General features: G+C 49.8%; 7 protein-coding genes across 7 annotated transcripts; 5 read left to right on the forward strand and 2 right to left on the reverse strand.

The window, feature by feature from the left end:
• Positions 1-68: 68 nt before the first annotated feature.
• On the forward strand, positions 69-2,882 carry BZA70DRAFT_294716 (uncharacterized protein). Its single transcript, XM_064914462.1, has 2 exons — positions 69-1,229; positions 1,285-2,882. Exons 1-2 carry the CDS (start codon positions 177-179, stop codon positions 2,764-2,766), a joined length of 2,535 nt encoding a protein of 844 aa, XP_064769472.1. The 5' UTR covers positions 69-176; the 3' UTR covers positions 2,767-2,882.
• Positions 2,883-3,473: 591 nt separating this feature from the next.
• Positions 3,474-5,443, reverse strand: BZA70DRAFT_135686 (uncharacterized protein). The gene is made up of 4 exons (XM_064909597.1): positions 5,191-5,443; positions 5,064-5,121; positions 4,183-5,003; positions 3,474-4,122 (listed from the first exon to the last, which is right to left on the reverse strand). Exons 1-4 carry the CDS (start codon positions 5,317-5,319, stop codon positions 3,643-3,645), a joined length of 1,488 nt encoding a protein of 495 aa, XP_064769473.1. The 5' UTR covers positions 5,320-5,443; the 3' UTR covers positions 3,474-3,642.
• Positions 5,444-5,601: 158 nt separating this feature from the next.
• Positions 5,602-7,390, forward strand: BZA70DRAFT_276606 (methyltransferase domain-containing protein). Its single transcript, XM_064912327.1, has 4 exons — positions 5,602-5,981; positions 6,040-6,654; positions 6,714-6,803; positions 6,852-7,390. The coding sequence occupies exons 1-4, from the start codon at positions 5,729-5,731 to the stop codon at positions 7,334-7,336; spliced, it is 1,443 nt and encodes a 480-aa protein (XP_064769474.1). The 5' UTR covers positions 5,602-5,728; the 3' UTR covers positions 7,337-7,390.
• BZA70DRAFT_276608 (uncharacterized protein) lies at positions 7,391-9,873 on the reverse strand. Its single transcript, XM_064912328.1, has 7 exons — positions 9,142-9,873; positions 8,823-9,087; positions 8,536-8,767; positions 8,150-8,476; positions 7,825-8,097; positions 7,635-7,770; positions 7,391-7,575 (listed from the first exon to the last, which is right to left on the reverse strand). Exons 1-7 carry the CDS (start codon positions 9,724-9,726, stop codon positions 7,486-7,488), a joined length of 1,908 nt encoding a protein of 635 aa, XP_064769475.1. The 5' UTR covers positions 9,727-9,873; the 3' UTR covers positions 7,391-7,485.
• Positions 9,874-10,129: 256 nt separating this feature from the next.
• On the forward strand, positions 10,130-11,998 carry BZA70DRAFT_276610 (isoprenoid synthase domain-containing protein). Its single transcript, XM_064912329.1, has 7 exons — positions 10,130-10,398; positions 10,492-10,632; positions 10,700-10,780; positions 10,851-10,973; positions 11,037-11,276; positions 11,328-11,462; positions 11,532-11,998. The coding sequence occupies exons 1-7, from the start codon at positions 10,276-10,278 to the stop codon at positions 11,736-11,738; spliced, it is 1,050 nt and encodes a 349-aa protein (XP_064769476.1). The 5' UTR covers positions 10,130-10,275; the 3' UTR covers positions 11,739-11,998.
• Positions 11,999-14,380: 2,382 nt separating this feature from the next.
• On the forward strand, positions 14,381-14,676 carry BZA70DRAFT_276615 (uncharacterized protein; the record flags this gene model as incomplete). Its single annotated transcript, XM_064912330.1, has 1 exon — positions 14,381-14,676. A coding segment is annotated over exon 1 (255 nt), but the record flags the coding sequence as incomplete, so codon positions are not given.
• A 6,046-nt stretch (positions 14,677-20,722) lies between these two features.
• Positions 20,723-22,870, forward strand: BZA70DRAFT_276626 (uncharacterized protein). The gene is made up of 2 exons (XM_064912331.1): positions 20,723-21,126; positions 21,197-22,870. Exons 1-2 carry the CDS (start codon positions 20,962-20,964, stop codon positions 22,433-22,435), a joined length of 1,404 nt encoding a protein of 467 aa, XP_064769478.1. The 5' UTR covers positions 20,723-20,961; the 3' UTR covers positions 22,436-22,870.
• The last annotated feature ends 115 nt before the right edge of the window (positions 22,871-22,985 follow it).

Below are 22,985 nucleotides of genomic sequence, written 5' to 3' on the forward strand. Positions count from 1 at the left end.
CATCCGTGGCTGGTGCGATGAGAGCCAGCCGCAGACGGCGGTGCATCTGTGGCGCAGTCTGTTGACCAATTTAACTTAATTTCCGCCGCGTACGTCGCTCGCCGTCGCTGCCTCTGAAATCGCAACCGCCGCTGCCTTCTTCCTCTCCTCCTCCGCCTCCACCCGCTCCCCGTCTCATGAACGTCCCTAAGCGCTACCGCTCCCTGCGCAGGACGAAGCCCGACGCTTCTGCCGCCGCGGGTCCTCCGCGGCCGTCGGTGCCGGCAGTGCCAACCCTGCCCGCGATCAAGAGCGGCGGTCTACTCGCAAGCGGCTCTACCGCGACCGGCAACCATCAACAAACCAGATCCGCCGGCCCTGAGCTCTCGACTCCCGCCCACTCGCGCTCGACGGGTCCACAGCTCACCGTCACCATCGAGATCTTCGACGCAGATCACCCGATATCGCTCGCGTGTGCCCCGACAACCACCGCGACCGCGTTGATCGGGCTCGCGGTCTCTGCCGCCCAGCGCCAGCGCGGCATGCGTATCAGCCAGCCCGTGTCCGCCCTGCGTATCCACGAACTCTGTCAGAACCACGACATATCTCGCGACTTATTCGGCTGCGAGCTCATCGACTCCGTCATCAAGGACTGGGACCCAAAGAAAGTCAACAGTCTGCGCTTGGTGCCTGCCATCTCGTCGTCGACCCAAAACGACTCTAGATTCTCAGAGTTTGTCCCGCCGGTATCCGGCTGGATCCGTGTAAAGCTGAAACCATCCAAGTGGTCCAAACGCTGGGCGTTTGTCGAAGACTCGTTTATTTACATCTCCAAGAAGCCAAGCTCAAAACCAAAGGACAAAGTCCTGCTCTGCAATCTGTCTTATGTCAATTTCTACACCCTCGCGCCTTATCACCTCGCGCAAATAGGATCACCATCTCAGTTCTGTTTTGCGCTAAAGTCTACCAAGAAGCATGCCATGTTTGAGAACCAGCATGCGTTTCTCCACTTTGTTGCCTGCAACGACCGTCCGAATATAGAAATGTGGCAGCGATCTATCCAGTCTGCGCGGTTCCTCGAAGTTAGCAAAGAGTCACAAGAGCGGCTCGAGATCTTTTCGCAAACACAGACAGCGAACTCCCGGGCTGGCCCGTCGAATGGCCCGCTTATCTCTCACGAGGATCTCAAGATGAAACCCGCAGAGCATACAGCGGTGCAAGTTCCACCACCTCTTCTCGCAATCGAACAGGTAAGCAGCATCACATCTCCTCACTTTCTCCTCGACCATGCTAACAATGATTCAGTCATCCGTGAACCTGAGCAATCCAGTCAAACGTCACAAGAGTACATTACAGAGCTCAAGAACCGTGAAATTAAAGGACGTGCCAGTTGTATATCAGCCAAAGCCCGACGTGGCAGTCACGAAGGACTCACTACTCGATAAACTCATGCACGGCGAGAACCTCGCAAGCACCTCAAACATACCCAACCCCGAAGATTCCGTCAAACGCACGTCGTACGACGAACCCGGCTCTCGCTATCTTGATCGTCCGTCAGGTCACAACGTCCGAAGAACAGGCTCGACGAGAAGAGATGCAGGCTACAGTGCTCCCGACTCCTACAGCAGAGGCTCATCAGACTTTGACCGAGCGCGAATTAACGAAGCTAGCGCGCGAAGCACGAATCATTATTCCGACTCCCACGAGATCGTCGACCCGACACCGCAACACGCGACACGCTTATCAGCCGAAATCCATTCATCGAAGAAGATTGAGGACGACGAAGACGAGAATGTGCCTTTATACAAGAAGCTCCAGCAGTTGGATTTGAACGTTGGATCCAAGAATCCATTCTTAGATCCGGATCTTCTCGCTCTTCCCGGCGCGAGAAGCTCAGAACCTGCCGAGACAATCACAAATCCAGAGCCGGTGCGTACCACACCCACGCCTCAGCTCTTCTTACCGACCGAGAACCTGTTTGATTCTCCCACGCAACCTGTCCATCAAAGCCAAATAGAAGCTCAGACAACGAGCTGGAACATGCCTTTGGCTCCTCAACCGATCTCTCCTGTCTTTCAGCCCCAGCATGAAGCAAGTTATTTTCCGCAGCAGCAACAGCAAGACGATATATTTGGCTTGTCTGCCCATGGAAATCCTGCTGTACCGTACTCTGCCCAAGGGTCCACCATGTTTGAGAATGGCGATCACGTCTACAGAAGATCCGAAGAGGACCAGGGTGTCACACGAACCGCATCGCGGTACCGTCACCAAAGCAACAGTATCCGCCACCCTCAATCCCATGTTCTGCAGCAACAACAACAACAACAGGCACAACAGGCACAGCAGCCGCAGTATTACCACCCCCAAGAGACGCATTACCAGCAAGCAAGTGTGCCTCAGAATACCTTTTATCAGCCTCATGCATACTACCCCGACAAACATCCCAGTTCTCCAACGCATATCTACCGTGCGCCCCAAGAGCCTGACGGACTTTTCGATCATCCCATGACATCATCGTCATCGCCCCGCGGCATCGGTCGCTCGCAATCCACCCGCGCTGGATCCTCTACGACCGCAGCAGCAGCAGCAGCGGCAGTGCGTGCACGTGCAGAATTCGCTGCTACGAACGATACTTCAGGTATGCGCCGGTCGATGACCACGACGCGGAGGAAAGTGCCTCCGCCGGCTATGCAGAAACCGTTGATTACTGTCAGGTCTGAGGCTGAGGTTGCTGTCGGACGACCGATGTTTAACCAGGGAAGTTTGCTGGATAGAATGAATAGATGATTAGTGCTAGTGAAGGATGAACAAGTTTAGTTGCGAGGTTGCTGTAAGACTAGATGTTGATATTGCTATGAGGTACGATGAATGTACTATTAGACCTTTGTATTTACAATACATTTCTCCTATAGAATATAATTATTACGACCAAGTTTCTTAAATATAGATGAAAAAGGCAAAGCATTATCAGTTAGCTATATATAATACACACACACCACAAAACAATCTTTTTTCTGTTCATAGAGTCCCAAGCCAACTTAACTAACGAACCTTTCGAAATAACCAAAAAAAAGTACATATAATGCCAATCAAACGCAAGGTAAAAACAAAATACGGGGGGCAATACAATAAAAATCAGATAGGTTCACCGAAATTTTTTCCAACTCGCCAGGCACTTTCCCAGACCTCATCATCGCCCTCATGAAATGTACAAGAATCGAATCTCGCTCGTTTCTTTCTTCATTTTTTTTTGCTCTTGTTTTGTTTGTCGAGGGCACATACGACGTAATGAGATCCGAGGCGCGATGCAAAAAAATAAACAACATAAAAGAGAAAAAAAAACCCCACGCTATAATATAACAAAAACTAGTAAGGAAATAGTAAAAAAAGATCCAGCATTTTTTCCAAAGTGAAAACACATACACACACACCCGAGGTCCATCCCATTTTTTGAAAATATATATAAATATCAAAGAGAGGTTTGTGCTTTTATAGCACGCACCGGCACTCCAGCAGAGTATTAATGACCGAGCTTTTTCTTTTAACTGAACTCCTTGACAGCAAAAATAAAAGCAGAAAAAAGACGTAAAAAAGTTAAACACCAGCGTATTAATGTTCGGGATATGTCTCGCGATCTCGATTCATGTTTCGTCATGTTTCGATTCAGCTCATCATGGCGCCGTTGATCGCAGACGGATCGACCATACTTATTCCTCCATTCATAAGCGTGGGATCGGCAACGACAGCAGCTCCGGCACGCGAGGCTCCGCATCGTAGACATGAGACATTCTTTGCAAAGTTATGGTATCCGCAGCCTTCGGTGCCGCACTTCCAATCGCCAGCACGGAAGGGCACCATACCGAACGAGCCGTTGCCGTTTCCACCATTTCCACCACCGCCGCCTCCACCACCGCGACCACCTTGCCAGCCCATGCCAGGCATACCGTTGCCGCCACCGCCGTTGGCAGGAGGCATCATCATAGGAGTCTGGTAGTTGTTGTACATGTTGTACATGGGATCTTGAGCTGGCGTGGTGGAAGAAGCGGGGAACGAGCAGCGGAAGCATGCGGTTCTTCGCTGGAAGTTGGAGAAGCCGCAAGACGGGCACGTCCAATCACCAGGTCTCGGGCGATTTTTACTCGGCTGGAGAGGATAGTTAGCACAAAACAATCAAAAGCAGTAAGCAATATCCTGGGTACATACGGGAAATGGAGTGAGGATCTCCTGCGCGCGATCCAAGACGCGGCTGCTGGAAGGCGAGACCTCGATCGCCTTTTCGTTCAAAGCGCGACCGTTCATAGCCAAGCTTTCGGCCGCTTCTTCATGGGAAGAGAAGACAGCAAAGCCGGTGCCGGTGGGTTTATGCTGATCGGGCGTCCGCAAGGTCCAGAAGGCGATCGGACGTCCACCGTACTGCGTGAACCAGCTTTCGAGTTCACTCTGGGTGGTGTCGTGGGGAAGGTTGGAGAGGTGGAGAACCTTTGATCGCTCAGCGAGGAAAGCACGGACATCCGCGCGAGCATCGAGGGGCTTGACGAGGACATCAGGGTGCTGCTCGGGAGGTTGAGACTTCTTGATGAGGCCCTGGAGAACGCGCGCAAGGGTAATAGCTTCCTCCATCGCTCTGCGAGGAGAAGCAGGCGCAAGAGCCTGGAGATGGAAGGGCAGGTTGTGTTTTATAGGGGCCGAGCTCTGCACGGATTCGACCTCGAGGGCCGCGCAGATGTTTGAGAGCGAGGAAGCAGAAAAGGGGAGAGACTCGGGGTGGTGCGCCTGCCAGCGGGTATACTCTGTGCGGAGATCGAAGCATCGCGAGTGCTGGAGGTATGCGGGGAGAATGACAGCCTTGTCGCGAGCCTCTCTCGGGAGCTGGACGCGAAGGTCCCATGCGTTGAGGGTAACAAAGGTGAACTCGATGCCTTTTGAGATCAAAAACTCCTGCGCAAAACTGTCGAATCTGTTGATTGCGTCCCGGAACGTGCCCGCGTTTCGGACGTGTTCCCAGGTAAGCGTGGTCAAGCTCGCTAGAGAGGATGGCTGGTTAGAGAGGAGAAAACTGCTGCGACTGCCACGTATATACGTACTGCACAATGCTGTTATAGGCGTGTTGATGGGACGGACGAGCACACTATCGCGGTGCATCTAGAGAACGAGGATGTGAGTAATTCCACCAAACAGGATCATGACAGCAATAGAAAAAGCATTTGATACCTCCTCGAGTGTCTTTGCGTTGAGAAGAATCCAGGCAATCTCGATGACCTCGGCCGAGTCCTTGGTAACGTAGACGCCGTGCTCATCGCAGGTCGTGGCGACGTGAATAACAACATACGCGTCGGTCATTGCTATTCAGTAGGATTATATCTGCACAAAGGACAGAGCAGAGAAGGAAAGAGGAGGAAGAAGCGGAGGATGGGTAAAAAGCCTTGTTTGTCTGTGAGGAAGCTCAAATTTGACGAACTTCTGGCGGCAATTTTTTTTTTTTTTTTTTTTTTTTTCGCTGCAATCAAAATAAACTTTAAGAGCGAACTCTAAGTTTTGTTTTTGTTTGGCGACGCGCCCGGCAGCCAGCAAACAGGTTACCCGGCTCTGATGCGGCTCACATTTACCCGCCCTTTGTGCTGCGCCTCCACCGCCCTCCTGCACGCGCCACATGCGGCTGGCGGCTCTGAGCCGAGAAGAGCTTAATGAAATTTTTTAGAGCCCATCGCCAGGCCCAGCGATAACCACCAGCAGCGAGCGCTTCACGAGAATGGACGGCGGGCGCGAGTTTCCGATCCCGGATGGGTTTGAAGGGGGAGTAGATCAGTATCTGGTTAGTCTTGTGGGGCTTTATCTCGAGCCGCTTGTGCAGGATCTGGTGGGGAAAGTACAGATCCTGGATTTCTTCCTCGGCGAGAGAGACTTACTGCAGGAAACCGTCTCGGAGGAGTGGTTGCAGTTCTTTGACGATGGCGACCTCGACCAGATCTTGGATTTTCTGATATTCTTTAAGAATCCCGAATGTGAGTTTGCTGTTATTGCGGACTGTCGAGATCATTCGGTCTAACAATCGTTGTATAGCACTTCATCCGCCCTCGTCGCTAGTCGACTTCATATCAAAGATCCGACACCTCTCAATAGACCGAACACTCCCCAAAGACCTGGCCTCAACAGCACCCCTGCCCTTCCTACAAACCTCAGCCCTCTCACTTGGAATGTCTCCGAAAAAAATCCACGAATGCCAGTACCTCGCCGCCGCTGTCTCCTCCATCTGCGACGACGTCGACACGCGACACGTCATTGATCTAGGCAGCGGCAAGGGCTATCTCTCGCGCACTCTAGCCCACGAGTTTGACTGCTCGGTGGTCGCAGTCGAATCTGTGAAATCGAGAACTGAAGGTGCAGGTAGACTCGATACCCTCTACGACAGCAAAGGCGGGAAACGGAAAGCCAAAGCGCTTGACGCATACAGGGCGAAAGGGTCACTAATACACGTCGAGAAATTCGTCAGCAGTGGTGACTTGCACGAAGTGGTAGACCAGGCTGAGCTGTTGGATGAGAAAGCCGTACTTGTCGGACTACATACTTGTGGTAACCTTTCGCACCACGCGCTGCGCAGCTTATTCGAGACTAAGGCAATCCATGGCGTTGCAGTGGTTGGATGCTGCTACAATCAAATGACGGAAAAGCTAGCAGGTTAGCACATGCTATTTTATTTCGTCATATTTCTGATACTGATCATTTCATTACGCTAGATCACGATGATATTGGATTCCCAATGAGCTCAAAATTAGACACATACAACATCCCATTACCAATGTCTGCCCGTATGCTAGCATGCCAAGGTACACCATCTCTACTTCTCACCCCAGACTTGAACTAACATCTCTCAGCCCCCGCGACTTGGACAAAATCCTCCCGCGAAGACTTCTTCAAACGCCACTTCTACCGCGCCCTCCTCCAGCGCATATTCAAAGACCGCAACCTTCTCGAGTCCGACAAAGACAAAATCGTCATCGGCAGCCTCCGCAAACAATGGTACACGTCATTCAGCACCTACTGCACCGGTGCTTGCCGCCGCGCCGCTTCAGCTCACTCCTACCGCATCCGCTCATCCTCTCCCGCCGACTCGCAAAACCCTTTCGAAATCACCCCTGAAGTCGCAGAGCATTACCACGATCTCTATCTTTTGAAAAAACGAAGACTCAGTATTCTCTGGACTTTGATGGCTTGCACTGTCGCTCCCTTGACCGAGGCGCTCATACACTTGGATCGGTTCTATTTCCTGAAGGAAAACGGCGCAAGAAAAGTCAGTGTCTCGGTGGTTTTCAATCAATCAATCTCTGCCAGAAATTTACTGGTCGTCGGTCTAAAGTGAATTTTGTACGACTATTTTTTCTCATTGTGTATGTGTAAGATATTGAATTAAGGCTTTATTTCATCAGTACTCGTCCCACACCTAATATACCCGCTGAGCAAATCTCCCAGCTAAATATGCTATTGTACACTGCTCCCACCACAACTGTTTTAGAAATTAAGCATCGCCTGAGAATTCTCCTCCAGCGCACGTTTGAGAAGATCCCACGCGACAGGGTCGTTCGGCGCTAAACTCAGTGCCTATATCAACAGCGTTAGTCAAAAGACAAATAAACATCCGAGAAGAAGTTTGCTCATACCTCTTGGAAATTCATCACGGCCTTGTCGGTACGGTTTAGATGAAGATTCACAAGGCCTAGAGCTGAGTATACCTCAGGTTCATGCTTTGATATCCGCAGTACTTCCTCAAAGTTCTGCAGCGCCTCGGGCCATCGCCTACACACCAGTCAGCATCCTCCATAATCACTAATAATCAGCAATGATACCCACCTCAGCTGTCTAAAGGCATGCCCCAGATTAATCTTTATCGGTACCCAGGCTTTTGTATCGCTATCCAAATCCTCTGCAACTTTCAGCGCTTTGAAGAAAAACTCCAAGGCCTCCTCTAATTGGTTTTTATGATACAGCACAACGCCCATCTCATTCAGCAGCAGCGGATCTGTTTGACAGATATTGTATGACGCGTCTAGGTATTCCTCTGCGAGCGTAAAGTTATGTAGTTGGAGATGCTGCATTCCTAGGAACATCGACGGCAAATGCGTTCTGACAGAACGTTAGTAAATATTTCAAACATTCAATCAAACTAGTAGCATACCCTTGAAAAAGTCTAGCGGCGGTGGAGTAAGCAGACACAGCTTGCTCATGTTCACCTTCCACCGCAAACGTGTGCGCAAACCCGATCCAAGCAGCTCCAAAATGAGGATTCATCATCGACGCCTTACTGAAGAACCGGCGCGCTTCGGCAATCTTATGGATCGAGAGATAATACACGCCGACCGTCAGCCAGGTCACTGGCTCTTCAGGGTGGTTTTCAGTCATCTCGTGCGCGAGTAGAAAGAGCTTGTTTTTCTGCTCGAGCTCGTGCAGACATGCGAGGTAGAGCGGTATAATCGAGAATTTAAATCTATCATTTTTCAGAACCCTGCAGACCAGTTAGCGTCACCTCTCAAAACACTCAAAGTATGGCAAGTAGAAACGCACTTTTCACATAGATCCATGCACTTGTTAAACCTGCACTGCACGAAGAAAAGCTCCGCCCGACTCTGCAGCAGATCCGAACTCTCCGAAAGCTGATACACAGTCTGAAGCTGATGCTCGGCCTCGAAGAAGCGTGCTGTGTTGTAGTATTTGTTTAGCTTGGTGGAGTATAGAAGCTTCACAAGGTCGCCGTCTGGTATATCCTCGAATTTGAGCGATTCAAGGAATTTCCATTCTAGCTCACGTTAGCAACCACGCAAATCAACCAGAAGATAGCAGAATATAAATACCCTCAGCAGGAGACATTAGACTATTCGTAATCAGCTCATCAAACGCCTCAAAGCATTTAACGTCGACCGTCAGTGCCTCCATGTAGCACTCCTTTGCCTTTTCAAAATTGTTCTGATTCGAGTATATGATTCCGCGCAGATAGCACATCGAGGCTTCAAGCTTGATTCCGCCGTCAGAGACCACTTCGGCCTCTTCAGAAGCGTTTCTGAATGGATTTGATTCCCCTACGGTTGCAAGAGCCTCGTCCCATTTGGATAGTCGCGTCTATTAAGACGAAGTTAGTACAGCGCAGCAGAAGACTGTTAGATCGAGACTCACCAGACACAGCGCGGCAAGGTATCGACAGCTAGAGCTGCGATTCAAGTCCTGGCGCATAAGCAGCTGTCTTGCACGAGCGTAATGCCCAGTATTGTAATGCACTTGAGCAAGCCAAAACGCATCGTTTGGATCATCAGTGAGTGCAAGTACGGTATCACCGACAAACACCGCCGTCTGGTTCTGGTGCTGCATCAATGCGTCGTGTCTCCACAGACGAAGTCGATCTGCCTGCGACAGCTCTGCCTGTGCCGACGCTGTGGTATCCCGTTCGGCAGAATTGTACACCGGTGTCGACGTAGCGTCCATATCAGACCCAAAGCCAAACGGGTAGGCATTTTTGGTGGTCGGCGGGACGGGGGTCGACGACGCGAGAAAAGGGGAAGGCGGGACTGTTATCGCGCGGACGATTGGAGAGATTGAGAGTAGTGATGAGGCATGTGACGAGTTTGAAGAGACGGAAATACTGGGCAGGTCCGGGTTCGCGGCCGAGGAAGCAGAGTCGAGACGGGACCGTTGCGAGAGCTGCTGCCGCGACGGGGGGACCGGGGTCGAGTATGCTGATGGAGCTCTGCGTGGTGCCGGCATGGCGAATGTCTGTTGCTGTCTGTCGCTGTTTAGATAGAAGCAGAGTAGCTGATCAACTGGAATACGCCTGATCCTTGAACCTGCGTGGAGTATGATCTGCTTCGTGGAGTATTGCGCAGAACTCGATATTTGGGTTGAGAACGGTTGTTTACAGTTTGGTCGCGTTCAGTCAGTCCTGGCGCGTCCCTGAGCTCTATTCGGATCTGCTCTATCTGCACATTACAGCTATTAGTATTCTGAAAATGAGGTAAAACATTTACTATTCACAATCTTTGGACTATTTAATACTATAGAAGCTCTTATTTATCGATCGAAGAACGCAAAGAGAAAGCAGACCAATAATTACTCATATCTTACTAATCACTCTCGTATTCGGATTCTGCGTCCCGAGAAAGCTCGCCCCGACTCGAGCTTTTCGTGTTTTGCTTCTATCAGCTTGCACGAACCACTTCAAATAGCTATCTTATTCCTCGTCTTCTTCGCTATAAGTCCGGTCTATACCTCAATTTCCTGAGATCTTTCAGCTAAAACGCATACATACGACACATAATGGCCGACAAAGCTGCTGCTAAGGAGAAGTTCGTCTCTTTCTTTGATAAAATTGCTGAAGAGCTTCTGGGCGAGCTTCAGAAGTTCAACATTTCCGATGAGGCCGTTGCCTGGTTCAAGAAGGTGCGCAGTCGTATATTTCAATTCTCTATGCTCTTTTGCATTTGCTCTTGCTCTGTTTCTGGAGAAGAAAGTGGTGCTAATAGTCCTTCATAGAACCTCTACTACAACTCCGTCGGTGGTAAACTAAACCGCGGTCTCTCCGTCATCGACACCTACCAGATCTTGACTGGCAAGACCGAGTTGACTGACGAGGAGTACAACAAGGCCGCCGTTCTCGGCTGGTGCATTGAGCTGGTAATTGCCCTCTGCCGCGAGATTTTGAAGATTTCTGGAATGGTGCTAACAAAGTGTATATTAATAGCTGCAAGCTTACTTCTTGGTCGCTGATGACATTATGGATGCCTCAAAGACCAGACGTGGCCAGCCGTGCTGGTACTTGGCCGTAAGTCTAAACTGCTGCTGTTGCAATTGACATACATGCATCAGGTTACTCACATGTATTTACCTTGTAGCCCAAGGTTGGCATGATTGCCATCAACGATGCCTTCATGCTCGAGGCCTCTATCTATCTTTTGCTGAAGAAGCACTTCCGCAGCGAGAAGTACTACATCGACCTTTTCGAGCTCTTCCAGACCGTTAGTACCCCAATCTCAACCCAAATCACACCTCAACTCTCTCACACTAACGTCTACCAACAGGTGACCTTCCAAACCGAGCTGGGACAGCTCCTCGACCTCATCACCGCTCCCGAAGATGAAGTCGACCTCAGCAAATTCTCGCTTGCGAAGCACTCCTTCATCGTCATCTACAAGACTGCCTACTACAGCTTCTACCTCCCTGTCGCTCTTGCCATGCACATGGCCGGCGTCGACAGCGCCGAGGATCTCAAGCAGGCTCATGATGTTCTGATTCCTCTTGGCGAGTACTTCCAGATCCAGGTGCGTCATCTTTTTTGTTAATGTGATTACTGTGTTGTTAACGTTATTTAGGATGACTACCTTGACTGCTACGGTGACCCCGCTTTCATCGGTAAGATTGGTACCGATATCCTGGACAACAAGTGCAGCTGGCTCGTCAACACCGCTCTGAACAAAGCCACCCCCGAGCAGCGCAAGGTTCTTGACGTAAGATTTCCCCATTTTCTTCTCCCTCGCCATCGTTATTCTCCTTCTTACGCTCTTTTGACTATTTAGGAAAATTACGGCCAAAAGAACAGCGAGTGCGAAGCGAAGGTCAAGGCTCTGTACAAGGAGATGGACCTCGAGAAGGACTACCTTACCTACGAAGAAGAAGTTGTTGGAAAGATCAAGACCCTGATTGAGAACGTCGACGAAAGCCGAGGATTCAAGAAAGCCGTGTTGACTGCTTTCCTTGCCAAGATCTACAAGCGCCAGAAGTAGAAAGTTACTGCTTTACGGTAACGTGTACGTTAGTATAAGATGGAGACTATGCTTTGGTTTTGCTGGCTATTCGCTTGATGCTAAGGCTAGTCCAGCACAGTCGTAATAAGTAGTATGTCGTAATATATAGTTCCAAATAATAGAAACATTTTGCTTATCAACAATATAACTGGACGCGGGGAATGAACTCGCAGCACTCGCTGATGTTCTGCTGTCATGCATGCATGCAGAAAGGTCAACGACATGATTGACTGAACAAGATGTCGGAAGGAGTCCTGTAGAGCTTCCAGATCCTGCGGGCCCTTGCAGAAGGGAACCACCACCAATAGAACGCTAATGAGATGATTTCGGGTGAACTCTCATGATATTTTAAAATAAAACACAAAACTCTGTATGAGCAACTTATAAGAGCAAAATGGAAAAGACACGGAAGAGTTCGACAATACTGGATTGGATCCGCTTGGAACGCTGGTCGGCTTCGCGTCTGATCATTTTATCAGGGTTTCATAGACTATTGTACATACAGGAAAGCTAGCAGGGTATTATAATGCTCATTACTACAATCTGTCACCACCCAATAGACGAGAGAGCATGATTAAATAGCAATTACCTTTCCGCATCATAGATAATTACGAAATGGGCGGCGCGTTGCCTTCTGTTTACTTTCGGCCAGATCGAGAAACCCTTACTCACCAGACACGCGCCCGCCCGCCCTGGAATCGCCCACTTTTAACGCGCTCGCCGCTTCCGCCTCTTTTCTTCTTTCTCTTCTTCTTTTCCGATCCGCTTTATGCGCTTGTCTCTCACTCACAACGTTGATGTATTTGCTATCTAATCTAAAGATATTTACAAGATTCGGTGTTGTTTTGTTGTTGTGTTGTGTGTACAGCTTTGCTGTTTACTAACCCCCAAGTGATCCTGCCATAAAGAAGGCTTCTAGAGTCTTTCTTTATGGCTGGCGTTGCTTGGGCTTGCTAACTTAGGTAGGTACCCCGGACGCGCGTATACTCGATACTACGACCGGGCTGCTCCACCCCTTCGTATGCGGAGCTATCGAGTGATGATCTCGCGATCATCCGGCGGTGGCTCTAGCCTCCTCTCAATCCATACACACGGCAAATCAAGTGAGTATAGCAATACGTTTGATCCAAAGCCCCCGACTACTAACAGCGTACACGCAGGTGCACGCCGCCCTGCGCGCGCCTGCTGCACGCGTCCTTGTTTTCCAGGGACGTCTATACCATCAACGATCGCGGACATCGTTTGGTGAAGAAGTCAGTCGACTATAGGGGAAAGCAAGAGCGATCAGCAAGACGAGTGCGCACCATTCTATTTCTCTGGATACCCCCTTTCTCTACTCCACATGAGCGATGAGTTTCATTTTATCTGGTGATTTCAAGTACTAACGACGCGTCTCATCTGTAGGGCAAATCGCACTTCCGGCCGGATCCGAAACATGGGCTTTGGCTCTTTCTACTCTTGCATGTGCGGTACCCCGCGGATATTCCACAGTCTGCTCCTTATGCAGGTAGCATCTTCCAAGGGTGGCCTATACCACGGGTAGCATTCTCAGGGAGGAGTTTATGCCGCAACGAAGCGTTCCTGTGGATCGCATGCAGCAAGTAACACTCTCTGAGGGTGGTCTATACCGCAGGTAGCATTTTCGGGAGTAGTTTATGCCGCAACGAAGCGTTCCTATGGATCGCTTGCCGCAAATAACACTCTATATGAGGGTAGCATATACCACAGGTGGCATCTCCAAGGGTAGCATTCTCGGGGAGTAGTTGATGCCGCAACGAGGCGTTCCTATGGATCGCATGCCGCTGACAACACTCTCCGAGGGTAGACTATACCGCGGGTGACATCCTTGGATGATAGCATATACCTTAGGTAGCATTCTGTGGCAATACTTCGCGGAGACGTCAGAGAGTAGCATATACCGTTGACGGTAGCACTCTTCTTAGAGTTGGCGTTGTGCCGTACATGCGAGAGACAGAGAATCAAAGCCGGCTCTTGCGAGAGCACATGTCAAGCGGACTGGCGCTGCCTGTTGATCGGAAGACTTGCATACTCTTGAGTTGCTAGTCTTGTCCTGTCTTGTCTTACTGTTATCGCGCTTGCTTCGACCACCATGGCCTGTCAGAAGAGAGCTTTCGAGCTTTGGGCGAAGATGTTCTGGCATGGCCTCGCAGCAGCCCTAAAAGTCGGCAAACCTTCCGCGAGCTGCGCAGAACCGAGTGAGCATGTATATGCTTGCCGGCTCGGGTACCTCTGCGCGCTGCCCATTAGGCGTGTGATTTACGCTGTTGGTCGGGGCGGCCAATCTGATGAGTTCTTCTTTAGCCAGGTTACTCATTCGGATTTAAAACGTCAACGTTGTCGCATCTCGAAACACGCGTGCTGGCATGCCGCGCCATCATGGAGCCCGTGGTGATGGTTGTGGAGAGAGTCTGCGCGACCAACCGTCTTGTCTACGAGGGAGGTCTGTGGCCGCAGCTCCCTCAGAAGATGAGACGAGCGGATCAAGCGACAACACTGACAATTATCAATACGGAAGACAGTTCCGGAGCTGTCTTTTGGGTGAGTCGGGTCTTAGTGGGTATGGCGACGTCGAGAGAGCGCTTGTTCAACACAAGCGTAGTCGCAGAGTCCCACATAACTCTTGAATGTCTTGTTCAAGAGTATGCGTAATGCATTCTTCCCGATCCTGGCACCAGCCGCTTCATGCGCTCTTACTGTTTCTGTATTTTTCTGTATCAGCGGTTGCTGTATTGTCGTTGTGCTGATGTGTAACTGTATCGTTAAGTTACTGTATTGTTTTTTCTGTACTGTTTTAGTACTGTATCTCTTAGTTGTGGGCACGGCTGTCTTGTTTTGTAATTGTTGTATAAGAGCGCTGGGGCGGTACCGTATTGTAAAACCGAAAAAGAAAAAAAAAATAAACCTCTCTTTTCTCTTTATGATTAAGGCGTGGTCAGCTAACAGAGTAGTGCTGGTTGATCAAGAATGCAGTAGTAGCGTTACAGAGATCACGTATGTAATGGCGGGCCAGAACGATATATCGTAGTAGAAGTAAATACACACAGCACTGGAGAAGCTAAAAGGGAGTACCATAATACCACAATAATACAGAGTTTCCAGGTCCTACAAGGCTCTCACAGAAGAAGGCATTTACAGAAGAGATTGGGGTGATGGGAGCCACTAGCAATCTAATGCTAATGAGAAGATCCCTAGTGAACTCCCGTAATGAATTGTAAAAAAGAGAAAAGAAAGGAAAGAGGAAAACAAAACAAATAGCAAAAACAAAAAGGAGATAAAGGAATTTGACAAAGACTTCATGAGTGGTTACACACGCGAGAATCAAGCGGCAGAGCCCAGTTGAATTATTCGTCTCCGGCTCCGCGCGATTCGTAATTTCTTTTTTTTGGATTTTGGCGGGAGTAAAGATAACCCTGTTTCACAAAATAGTAAAGAAAAGGTATTCCGAGCCAGTACATTGCAGAGGTCAGTGGTTTTAACGTCCAGTGACGACCGTACAGCAGGGAAGGGGGTGCAGACAGACAGTAAGGTTACTTCTTTAGGCAGATACCAACATGTAGTTCGATGAGATGACTTCAGCAAGGGTATTCTGTACAGTGGCGAGACAGGAATACAGGAGGTAGACCACTTCTCTCATGAGATGTTGGGGTATTAGCCTGAGCAGTAGTCGAAGTATAGGACTCTTCTGGTTCGTTCCAGGCGGATATGCTGCGGGGGGACGGCTAGATCAACAAGGAAAGTCAGCAAGGCTCGAGAGAAGAACAAGGGAGAACAAGGAGTGAAGAGCGTATACATACGTTGGCTGATACACAGCGAAGCCTTGATAACCAGCAAAGAAAATCTTTAAAAGAAAGCACGATCATAGGCAGTTAAAAAGAGAAACCCGGACTCGATCCTGGCGGTTCATCTGTTGCCTAGCTGGTCCTTATTGTTGCTATTGTCGATACGAGAGACGAAGTTGTCGTACGCAAACCTGATGGCGTCAAATTTTTGCGCGTCAGTGTAGCAGGAGGAGAAGAGTATCCCGTCGAGATAATCGTTCATATACTCTCTCCATTGTGAGTCGATGTCGGGTTGGGGGTCGCGGTCGCAGGGCAGGAGACGTCCGTTGCCTCTCTCGGGGGTCGAAGTGCCTTGCGAGGAAGAAAGCGAGTGCGAGTGCGTCGGGTGTGGGCGGCGGGGATCGTGCTTGGAAATCGCAGCAGCATGTTGCGATGCACGAGAAGAACGTGTTTTCTTCTTGCCGTAAGCCATTGTTGGAGCCATTGTTGGGGGACACGGGAAAGTTGTTGCTGAAGTGCGGAAGTAGTGAGAGGTGAGGAAAGAAAAGAGGAAAGAGAGAGAAGGCGGGAAAGGGCCCTTTTATACTGGAAGTTTGTGCCTTGTTCGAACAAGGACCGACTTTTGTGTGAAAAGCCTTGTAGGAACGCGATGCCCTGTAAAGACAAGATGTCGAGCCTTGAACCTGCAAGGCTATAGCGAAGGACAGAACAAGAATCCCGCTGCATAAGTAAAACATAAGCAACCAATATATCGTAGAATAAGACAGCAACAAACTGCAGACCTTGCTGGTATATGTTGTATGCTAAGGCAAACTGGGTGCAATAACCTGAAATCACGGGCAAGTAGTAAACATTACTAATCCGTTAGTAAGGAGCCGCACACTAGGTCGACGAAGATACTGTTTAATCTCACAATGATCTTAACGTTATTTTAGGGCTTTATTGCTCTGCGTGCATGGAGAAGACAGTAGGATCTGCAGGAGTCGGAATCAGCAGCTGGGATGGTTTGTGAATAAGTGGTTTGTATTGGGCAAAAGTGGTACTGGCTAGAATATACGGTGCTGAGAGTTGACGACGAAGGATGTGCAGATACGATGGCCATTTCATTCTATTCTCAAAGGCAAGGATTTAAACATTGGTCATTGCAGTAATATACAAGAGTACCTGATTAATAGTCTCACAGTTATCTTACAGAAAATGGCACTATTACACCACCCTCGCGCACCGTGTAATTCCTCCACCCGCTTCCTTCAGTTGCACCACCTTCAAACCAGACAGGACCATTGCTCTCAAAATGAGATTCTATCAAAATGCACATGACTCCTCCGATGCCGCTGGGTGAGCTCAGGGACGCTGATGCCGATATCGCACTGGGAACAAATTACTCAAACGAGGTGTTAATTCCGAGTTTTTGATTCCGTGCGCGCTACAACTGATTAGGCCTCGGGACGTTTGAGGAGATAAGATTGTGCTCACACACTCTCTTCCTCTCTCTCTCTTAACTCATTCACACTCTGTTTCAAGCATTTTGAGTGCAGAAGAGTGCGCCTCGTGGAGACGTCTAGCGTGTTGAATCATATCGAGATACGAGTACGAGAACACGCGTGAGTTTCCGTGTTTTTCGCGCATCAAAGATATGACCCCTCCAAGCTGCAATACATCACAAAGCTGATCTACAAGCTACAACATATACAACAGCACACCAAAGTTGCTTTCTAATTGCTCGGAGACCGCGCTGCAAGCCTGCCCTTCTCCGTGCGTCAACACGGAACTGAGCTCGCGATGCGTGCACGGGCCCCTATCAGCACCGCGATAACGACCGGTCGGCTCTTATCCTGCATGCACGCAGAGTTGGGTTCATTCTGATGATGAAAGATAAACCAAAACCAAGCTTCCGAACTTGCATTCCCCAAACAAGGACAGGTCTGTCAGTCTGAGCTTTCGATGAGATAGATAACGCATTGATATTGTTGGTCTGACGTAGAAAGTGCTGTGTAGGGTCGTGGCGAGAACTCTGTGGAGATGGATAAGTCTATTGTTGATGGATGCACTTCAGTCACAGATAACCAACACGAGTTTGAACACCGATCGGCATAAGTCAGAGTTATTGGAAAGACGTTTTGATATCTATGAATCGCGCGATAGTCCTGCGATAGACCTGATCGGGAGCGGCTTAACTATTCAGGTGTCTTGTAAAGATAGTTCGAGATCAAACTACTCCTTATTCTGCCCTATTCTGATCAGTGTGGCAGTGATATGAGTATCGTGTAAACTAAGGATTAACAAACTGAAACTAGAGTATATACAATTGAGCTACAGACACTAAGAAAGCAGATGATGCAAGCAGATAATAACCTTTGCCTACTCCTTAATCGCGCCTACCTTGTTGCCAGCCTCTCAGTTGAAGCGTTTGACTAGTAGTAGCAGAGTAGTAGATAGTGAAGTAGAACGGTAGTGAGTCCCAGATGTGGCTCTTTCTTCCTCGCGCTCTGTTGACTCATGGCGGATCCAATTTCCTAGACAGGCCAAGGCGATAATAATACCAACCATGAGAGCAGACAGTCCAAGTTGATGACAATAACAGTCAGCACCTGTCACTACCTTTTAAACTTCTTCTTTTAATGAAATAACGTCCCGTGTTTGCAGTGGGACTGTGCCGAAACACGGGAGGAAAGAGAGACAGTGATAAGGATCCTGCGAAGAGAGTTGTGATTCCTACACCCTCCACTCTGCGGGAATTTCCTCGCCGTCCAGCTGACACCACATAATCAAGCAAAGCAATAATCTTAATCCTTAATCTCCTTTTTTTTCTTTTTTCTCAGTTCAATCAATGCCGGGCAGGGAGCCGTTATCGCACCGAGGAATGAGTGGGAGCAGAGGAGGGAAACCCTTATCGATAAGGAACGGTCTGGCGGCGCAGGATGACATCAGTTCCGCAGCGGACGACGGGATTGCAAGCGGATAGCCCCTGGACGCATCGACACTGACGCTCTCCAAAGCGCGGAATGCTTGTTATTATTGATTATATATCACTTTTGGTAGCTGAAAATAGCACGATACTGCTGGTTTATGTATCGATATAGACAACTGCTCGAGTATCAAGGAGAATCAAAAGTCTGGCGCATCAGATAGGCAGGTGCAGATAAGACGATTAGTGCAGTTCTTAGTACAAGAAGAGCATTTCCGAGCGCCATGTGCCCGCATGATCAAGCAATCGGACGGAATATCGTCGGCTAGCCTACACAGACGACATCAACAAGCCGCCTGTGACAAGTCCAGTTCTGTGCGTGCACCTCGGAAGATCACAGTGTTTGGACAGTGTCTTGGGTGATTGATGTAGGATATGCAAGAGAATACGGAATAAAGTATACAAATTAAGGGTGCGGATATACAAACAAGAACGGTTACTCTGCCGCAGTGCAGTTAATAGACCAGATCGGGGTTTTGATATCTAATAGATAGCCGCTCTTGGATGTACGGGGCAAGCTAGAAGCTATAGACAAGCTTGGATACGGCAAGCGCAACTAGTGCCTCGATCATGAGGCATGCGGTTTATCTATTCGTACCAGTATATCAAGTTAGCTTGAGTAGATGTTTGTACATATTATAGTCAATCGCCGTATTGAATATGTAATAGACAGGAGAAATGTTCGAATTCGCGGGCTTATTCACTCGCTCAGCGTAGTCTATCTAATCGCGCCCTGCGCTGCGCGGCGGAGTGCCTGCTCGCGGTCGCTCTGGCTTGGTTTTGTCGGCCGCTCCGAGCGGGTATCCGGTAGGAGGATGGTATGTCAAGGGTGGGAACGTGTTTAAGGTTGCTTTGTCTGTCTCAATTACGGAAGAGGGCAGGTTGCCGAGCGGGAGGAAGCGAGATGGCAGACTAACCCTACGCCAGTAGATGTAATGAGGATGATTGAATACTATAACAAGGAGTGTCTTGGAGGTGATAGTACTGGTGAATAGAAACAGATGAGGATCAGCTCAGACAATGATAGCAGGGTTGGTGCAGAGACAGAGACAGAAGAGAGGAGAGGAGGGAGGAGAGGATATGCACGAACCAAGAACGCGGCAATGTCCGAGACCACGAGGATGCAGACAGAACGCGCTAGAGGCCCTAAACATACAACGACGATGGTCGACCGCGATAGTCAAAAAGTCGGTTCAGAGCAGGGAGAGAAGGCCTCGGGCGGACCGCAACCTTGATTACCGAACTCAGCCCAAGCGTCGTCGAACCCGACGCTCAGTCCACATCAAAAGACACACGGACCGGATCCTGAACTGAGTCTGCACTTACGCCTCCTTCCCCTCGCTCCTCTATCGCTCGTGCTCGTGCTCAGCCTGGTTATCTCGCGCACGCTTGATTATATATTGCCCGCCTGGCCGCCGCTCCCGCGCGTGCGTGCGTGCATACGGACTCCCGTCGATATCGTTGCCGTAGCAGCGAGAAGCAGTGCTATACAGTCCGGCGGTGTTGTGTTCTCGGACGCGGCATGCCAGAACTGTTTTTTGTCTTCTTCTGTCTTATCGCATCGCCCGCGTATCTGCAGTTATTTCCCGTGTCCTCGTTCTTCAGCGATCGCTGGTGATCATCAGAGTGTCTCGGTGACGACATATCTCCCAACTATCGCTACAGAGAAGGTATGTACATATCCTTTTGCACACGCACACGCAGAATCGGATCGGCTACGGTCGCAGTAGTCAGCAGGGCAGCAGGCAGCGGCACCTCTATATTTCCTATCTCTATCTACTCTTGCCAAAGTGGTGAGAACAGCAGGAAGTGGAGGAGGACGCGGAAAGGGTTTTGTGGTTCGCAGATGTCCGGGCCGAGTACGCCGCACTCGCTCGTCTCCGGCGCTGCTTGAAACAGCTCCGAAGCCGGTTTCCGCCCGCCTCCTCCTCGAAGGCACTGCGCAGGGCCAATTCCCTGCTGAACCGCCGTTCTGGAGGTCTTTTGGTGCTCGAAATCGAACCGGGCACGTTCACAAACCCGTCTGAGCGCGGCCCCGTGCGTATTGGGGAGCACTGCGCTCAAACCTCGTTGAGCCGCTGCTGAGGTACCTCGGAGGTACTCTCGACCAGCCCCGTTAATATTTCCTTCTTCTCGACATTCCCTGTTTTCTCTTCTTTTTTGTCTGCGCCTTCTTTTTCCTTTTTTCTTCTTCATCTTCTTCTTCTTCTTCTTCTTCTTCTTCTTATTAGCCCGCCCGGCTCTGCGCTCATGTGCTGCGCCTGCTCCTGCTCCTGCACATCTGCTCCCCTACTGACCGCTTCCTGCCCTCAGCCTTATCGCCGCCGCCTCATATCTCCCTATCCCCACTGAATCTATGCCACTGACCCTCTCCCTCTGATCTACGCCTCTCCTCCTCCTTCTCCTTCCTCTCGGCACACATATATGACAAGGCATGGCGTCGCGGTCGTCGTCGCTGCCGCAGACCTTTCCGTTATCGCGCCCACCGAGGAACGCTGGCGGTCTTGATGATTCCTCTGGATCTGCCCAGCACCCGACTTCCTCCACCAGCACCCGGCAACGCAGCGCCATAGCATGTCGCTACTGTCGCAGGCGGAAGGTAGATATCTTCTTTTGTCAATTCTGATCTTGATACTGAACCCAGACATACTAATCATGATCCACCCCAGATCCGATGCTACGGCTTCGAGAGCAATCTCCCTGATCCGCGATGCTCAAACTGTATAAAGTTCAATCAACAATGCGTCTTCATGCCTGTATCCGCCGTCGCAGGCCTGTCTCCGGAAGAATACAGCTCGCGTTCGATATCAGATCAGCACCATATATACCCCAGCTCTTCGCACACCCACGCATCATCAGGTGCACCCCAGTACAGAGCTGTCTCGTCGCCGCATTCGACATCAGAGATCGGCCAACCTCACCAGCAATTCGCCTCATACCAGGTTCCCACCCCGCTTCCTTCTCACATTCCTCAAGGATATCCATCAACAACCACACCCCAATCCTCCCAACACTATTCCCAGCACAGCCACACTCAGCAGCCTGGATACTCGCTTTCCGGACGAGGATCAACCGACCCCACAAACTATCGCCACTCCAGAGTCCGTCGGCTGTCGGTCCCGGAGGGCGCACAGTACGGTCTCGGTCTGTCGCTCCAGTCTCCGCATTCTGCGATGGTTAGACCTGGAAGCAGGGATCGAAGTATTTCAAACTCATCTACAAACTCCAATGCCTCTGCTGTAGCTTCTGATGTGCCGCTATTCCAACAGCAGCAGCAGCAGCAGCAGCAGCAACAGCCGCCAGGAGCAAGAGCAGCGCAGCTCTTCCAACAGCCGACGATGCTAACCCAGCCTGCTCCGCCGATGGTGATAAGATCAGCGCAGGCGGCGCAGGCGGCTCAGGCAGCTCAAGCAGGCTCGCCGTCGTCTGCATACTCCCCTCTCAGCACCTACGACGCGCAAATGAGCCCGGTCTCACCCACAGATACGTTCCAGCACGTGTCGCCGTATCTCGGCGCGCACGGGGTTTCTTCTAGCTACGCGTACGCGTCTGAAGGGCGGCGGCAGCTGCTGCCTGAACATCAGCAACCCTTGAGTCATCATCAACAGCGGTACACGGCCGGTCCGCCGCTGTTTCAAGAAAATCAGCTGCAGTACGGTAGAGCCGACAGCGAAATAGGGTACCCAAGAGACCCGTCTTTACAGCACATCCAGACGTCACTACCAGAGTTTGACCGCCACCCGCAGCAGCCGACCCTGGGTTATGGCTACACAGCCGGATCCCACAGCAACAGTGTTCCGCAACCGCCGAGTACGCAACCACAGTCCTCGCGGCCGAGTATATCGATCAAGAACCTGCTCGACCCATCCGGCGAGACGATATCCTCGCGCCCTACCTCCGACCTCTAGACCATGTGATATTTTTCCTTTGAGTATCCTCGCTATGGTTTCGATAATGATAATTATGATTACGTCACGCTGCATTGCTTTCTGTTTATAACAACTTTATGTATCTCTAGTTTGTCTCTGGGTCAGGAGTATATGAGGGATTATTTTTTATTTATTTATTTCCTTGTGATCTGGTTGTAAACGGCATTTGCTTCTCTATCGATGTTTACTTGTTTTGTACTTTATTCACTTTTGGTATAGTTAGTTAGATAGTGGAGTTCATGTGCATATTCTTTTTGGTTTATTCAATTTCGTTACATTATTCTACCTGAATTACAGTTAATACAAGAATACAAAGAGAAATAGATATTAAGAAGATCTTAAACCAGATAAACAGTTGGCGCGTGCGAGACAACAGACGAAATACGTCGATTAGAGTTCCGAGATGTCCACACCTTATTTGCATTTCTTATTTTCTGTTTTTTTGCTGATTGTTTCCGAATTGGGTGAATATATTCAGATAGCAGTGATATTAATATTGTGAAATCAATTACATAGTCTTGACTACATA

The sequence above is a fragment of the Myxozyma melibiosi genome (assembly GCF_037950935.1).
Source record: "Myxozyma melibiosi strain Phaff 52-87 chromosome Unknown BZA70scaffold_3, whole genome shotgun sequence".
In the NCBI taxonomy this organism is placed as follows: Eukaryota; Fungi; Ascomycota; class Lipomycetes; order Lipomycetales; family Lipomycetaceae; genus Myxozyma; species Myxozyma melibiosi.

Excerpts from the sequence above, each read along its gene's own strand:
- BZA70DRAFT_294716 (XM_064914462.1), top strand. The coding sequence starts at position 177 with ATGAACGTCCCTAAGCGCTACCGCTCCCTGCGCAGGACGAAGCCCGAC. Across the intron at positions 1,230-1,284 it reads CTCTTCTCGCAATCGAACAG|TCATCCGTGAACCTGAGCAA; the intron begins GTAAGCAGCATC and ends ACAATGATTCAG.
- BZA70DRAFT_135686 (XM_064909597.1), bottom strand. The coding sequence starts at position 5,319 with ATGACCGACGCGTATGTTGTTATTCACGTCGCCACGACCTGCGATGAG. Across the intron at positions 5,004-5,063 it reads GCCTATAACAGCATTGTGCA|CGAGCTTGACCACGCTTACC; the intron begins GTACGTATATAC and ends CATCCTCTCTAG. Across the intron at positions 4,123-4,182 it reads AGATCCTCACTCCATTTCCC|CCGAGTAAAAATCGCCCGAG; the intron begins GTATGTACCCAG and ends TATCCTCTCCAG.
- BZA70DRAFT_276606 (XM_064912327.1), top strand. The coding sequence starts at position 5,729 with ATGGACGGCGGGCGCGAGTTTCCGATCCCGGATGGGTTTGAAGGGGGA. Across the intron at positions 5,982-6,039 it reads ATTCTTTAAGAATCCCGAAT|CACTTCATCCGCCCTCGTCG; the intron begins GTGAGTTTGCTG and ends ATCGTTGTATAG. Across the intron at positions 6,804-6,851 it reads CCGTATGCTAGCATGCCAAG|CCCCCGCGACTTGGACAAAA; the intron begins GTACACCATCTC and ends AACATCTCTCAG.
- BZA70DRAFT_276608 (XM_064912328.1), bottom strand. The coding sequence starts at position 9,726 with ATGCCGGCACCACGCAGAGCTCCATCAGCATACTCGACCCCGGTCCCC. Across the intron at positions 8,768-8,822 it reads TCTAATGTCTCCTGCTGAGG|AATGGAAATTCCTTGAATCG; the intron begins GTATTTATATTC and ends AACGTGAGCTAG. Across the intron at positions 7,576-7,634 it reads CCGTGATGAATTTCCAAGAG|GCACTGAGTTTAGCGCCGAA; the intron begins GTATGAGCAAAC and ends CTGTTGATATAG.
- BZA70DRAFT_276610 (XM_064912329.1), top strand. The coding sequence starts at position 10,276 with ATGGCCGACAAAGCTGCTGCTAAGGAGAAGTTCGTCTCTTTCTTTGAT. Across the intron at positions 10,399-10,491 it reads CCGTTGCCTGGTTCAAGAAG|AACCTCTACTACAACTCCGT; the intron begins GTGCGCAGTCGT and ends AGTCCTTCATAG. Across the intron at positions 10,633-10,699 it reads TCGGCTGGTGCATTGAGCTG|CTGCAAGCTTACTTCTTGGT; the intron begins GTAATTGCCCTC and ends GTATATTAATAG.
- BZA70DRAFT_276626 (XM_064912331.1), top strand. The coding sequence starts at position 20,962 with ATGGCGTCGCGGTCGTCGTCGCTGCCGCAGACCTTTCCGTTATCGCGC. Across the intron at positions 21,127-21,196 it reads GCTACTGTCGCAGGCGGAAG|ATCCGATGCTACGGCTTCGA; the intron begins GTAGATATCTTC and ends GATCCACCCCAG.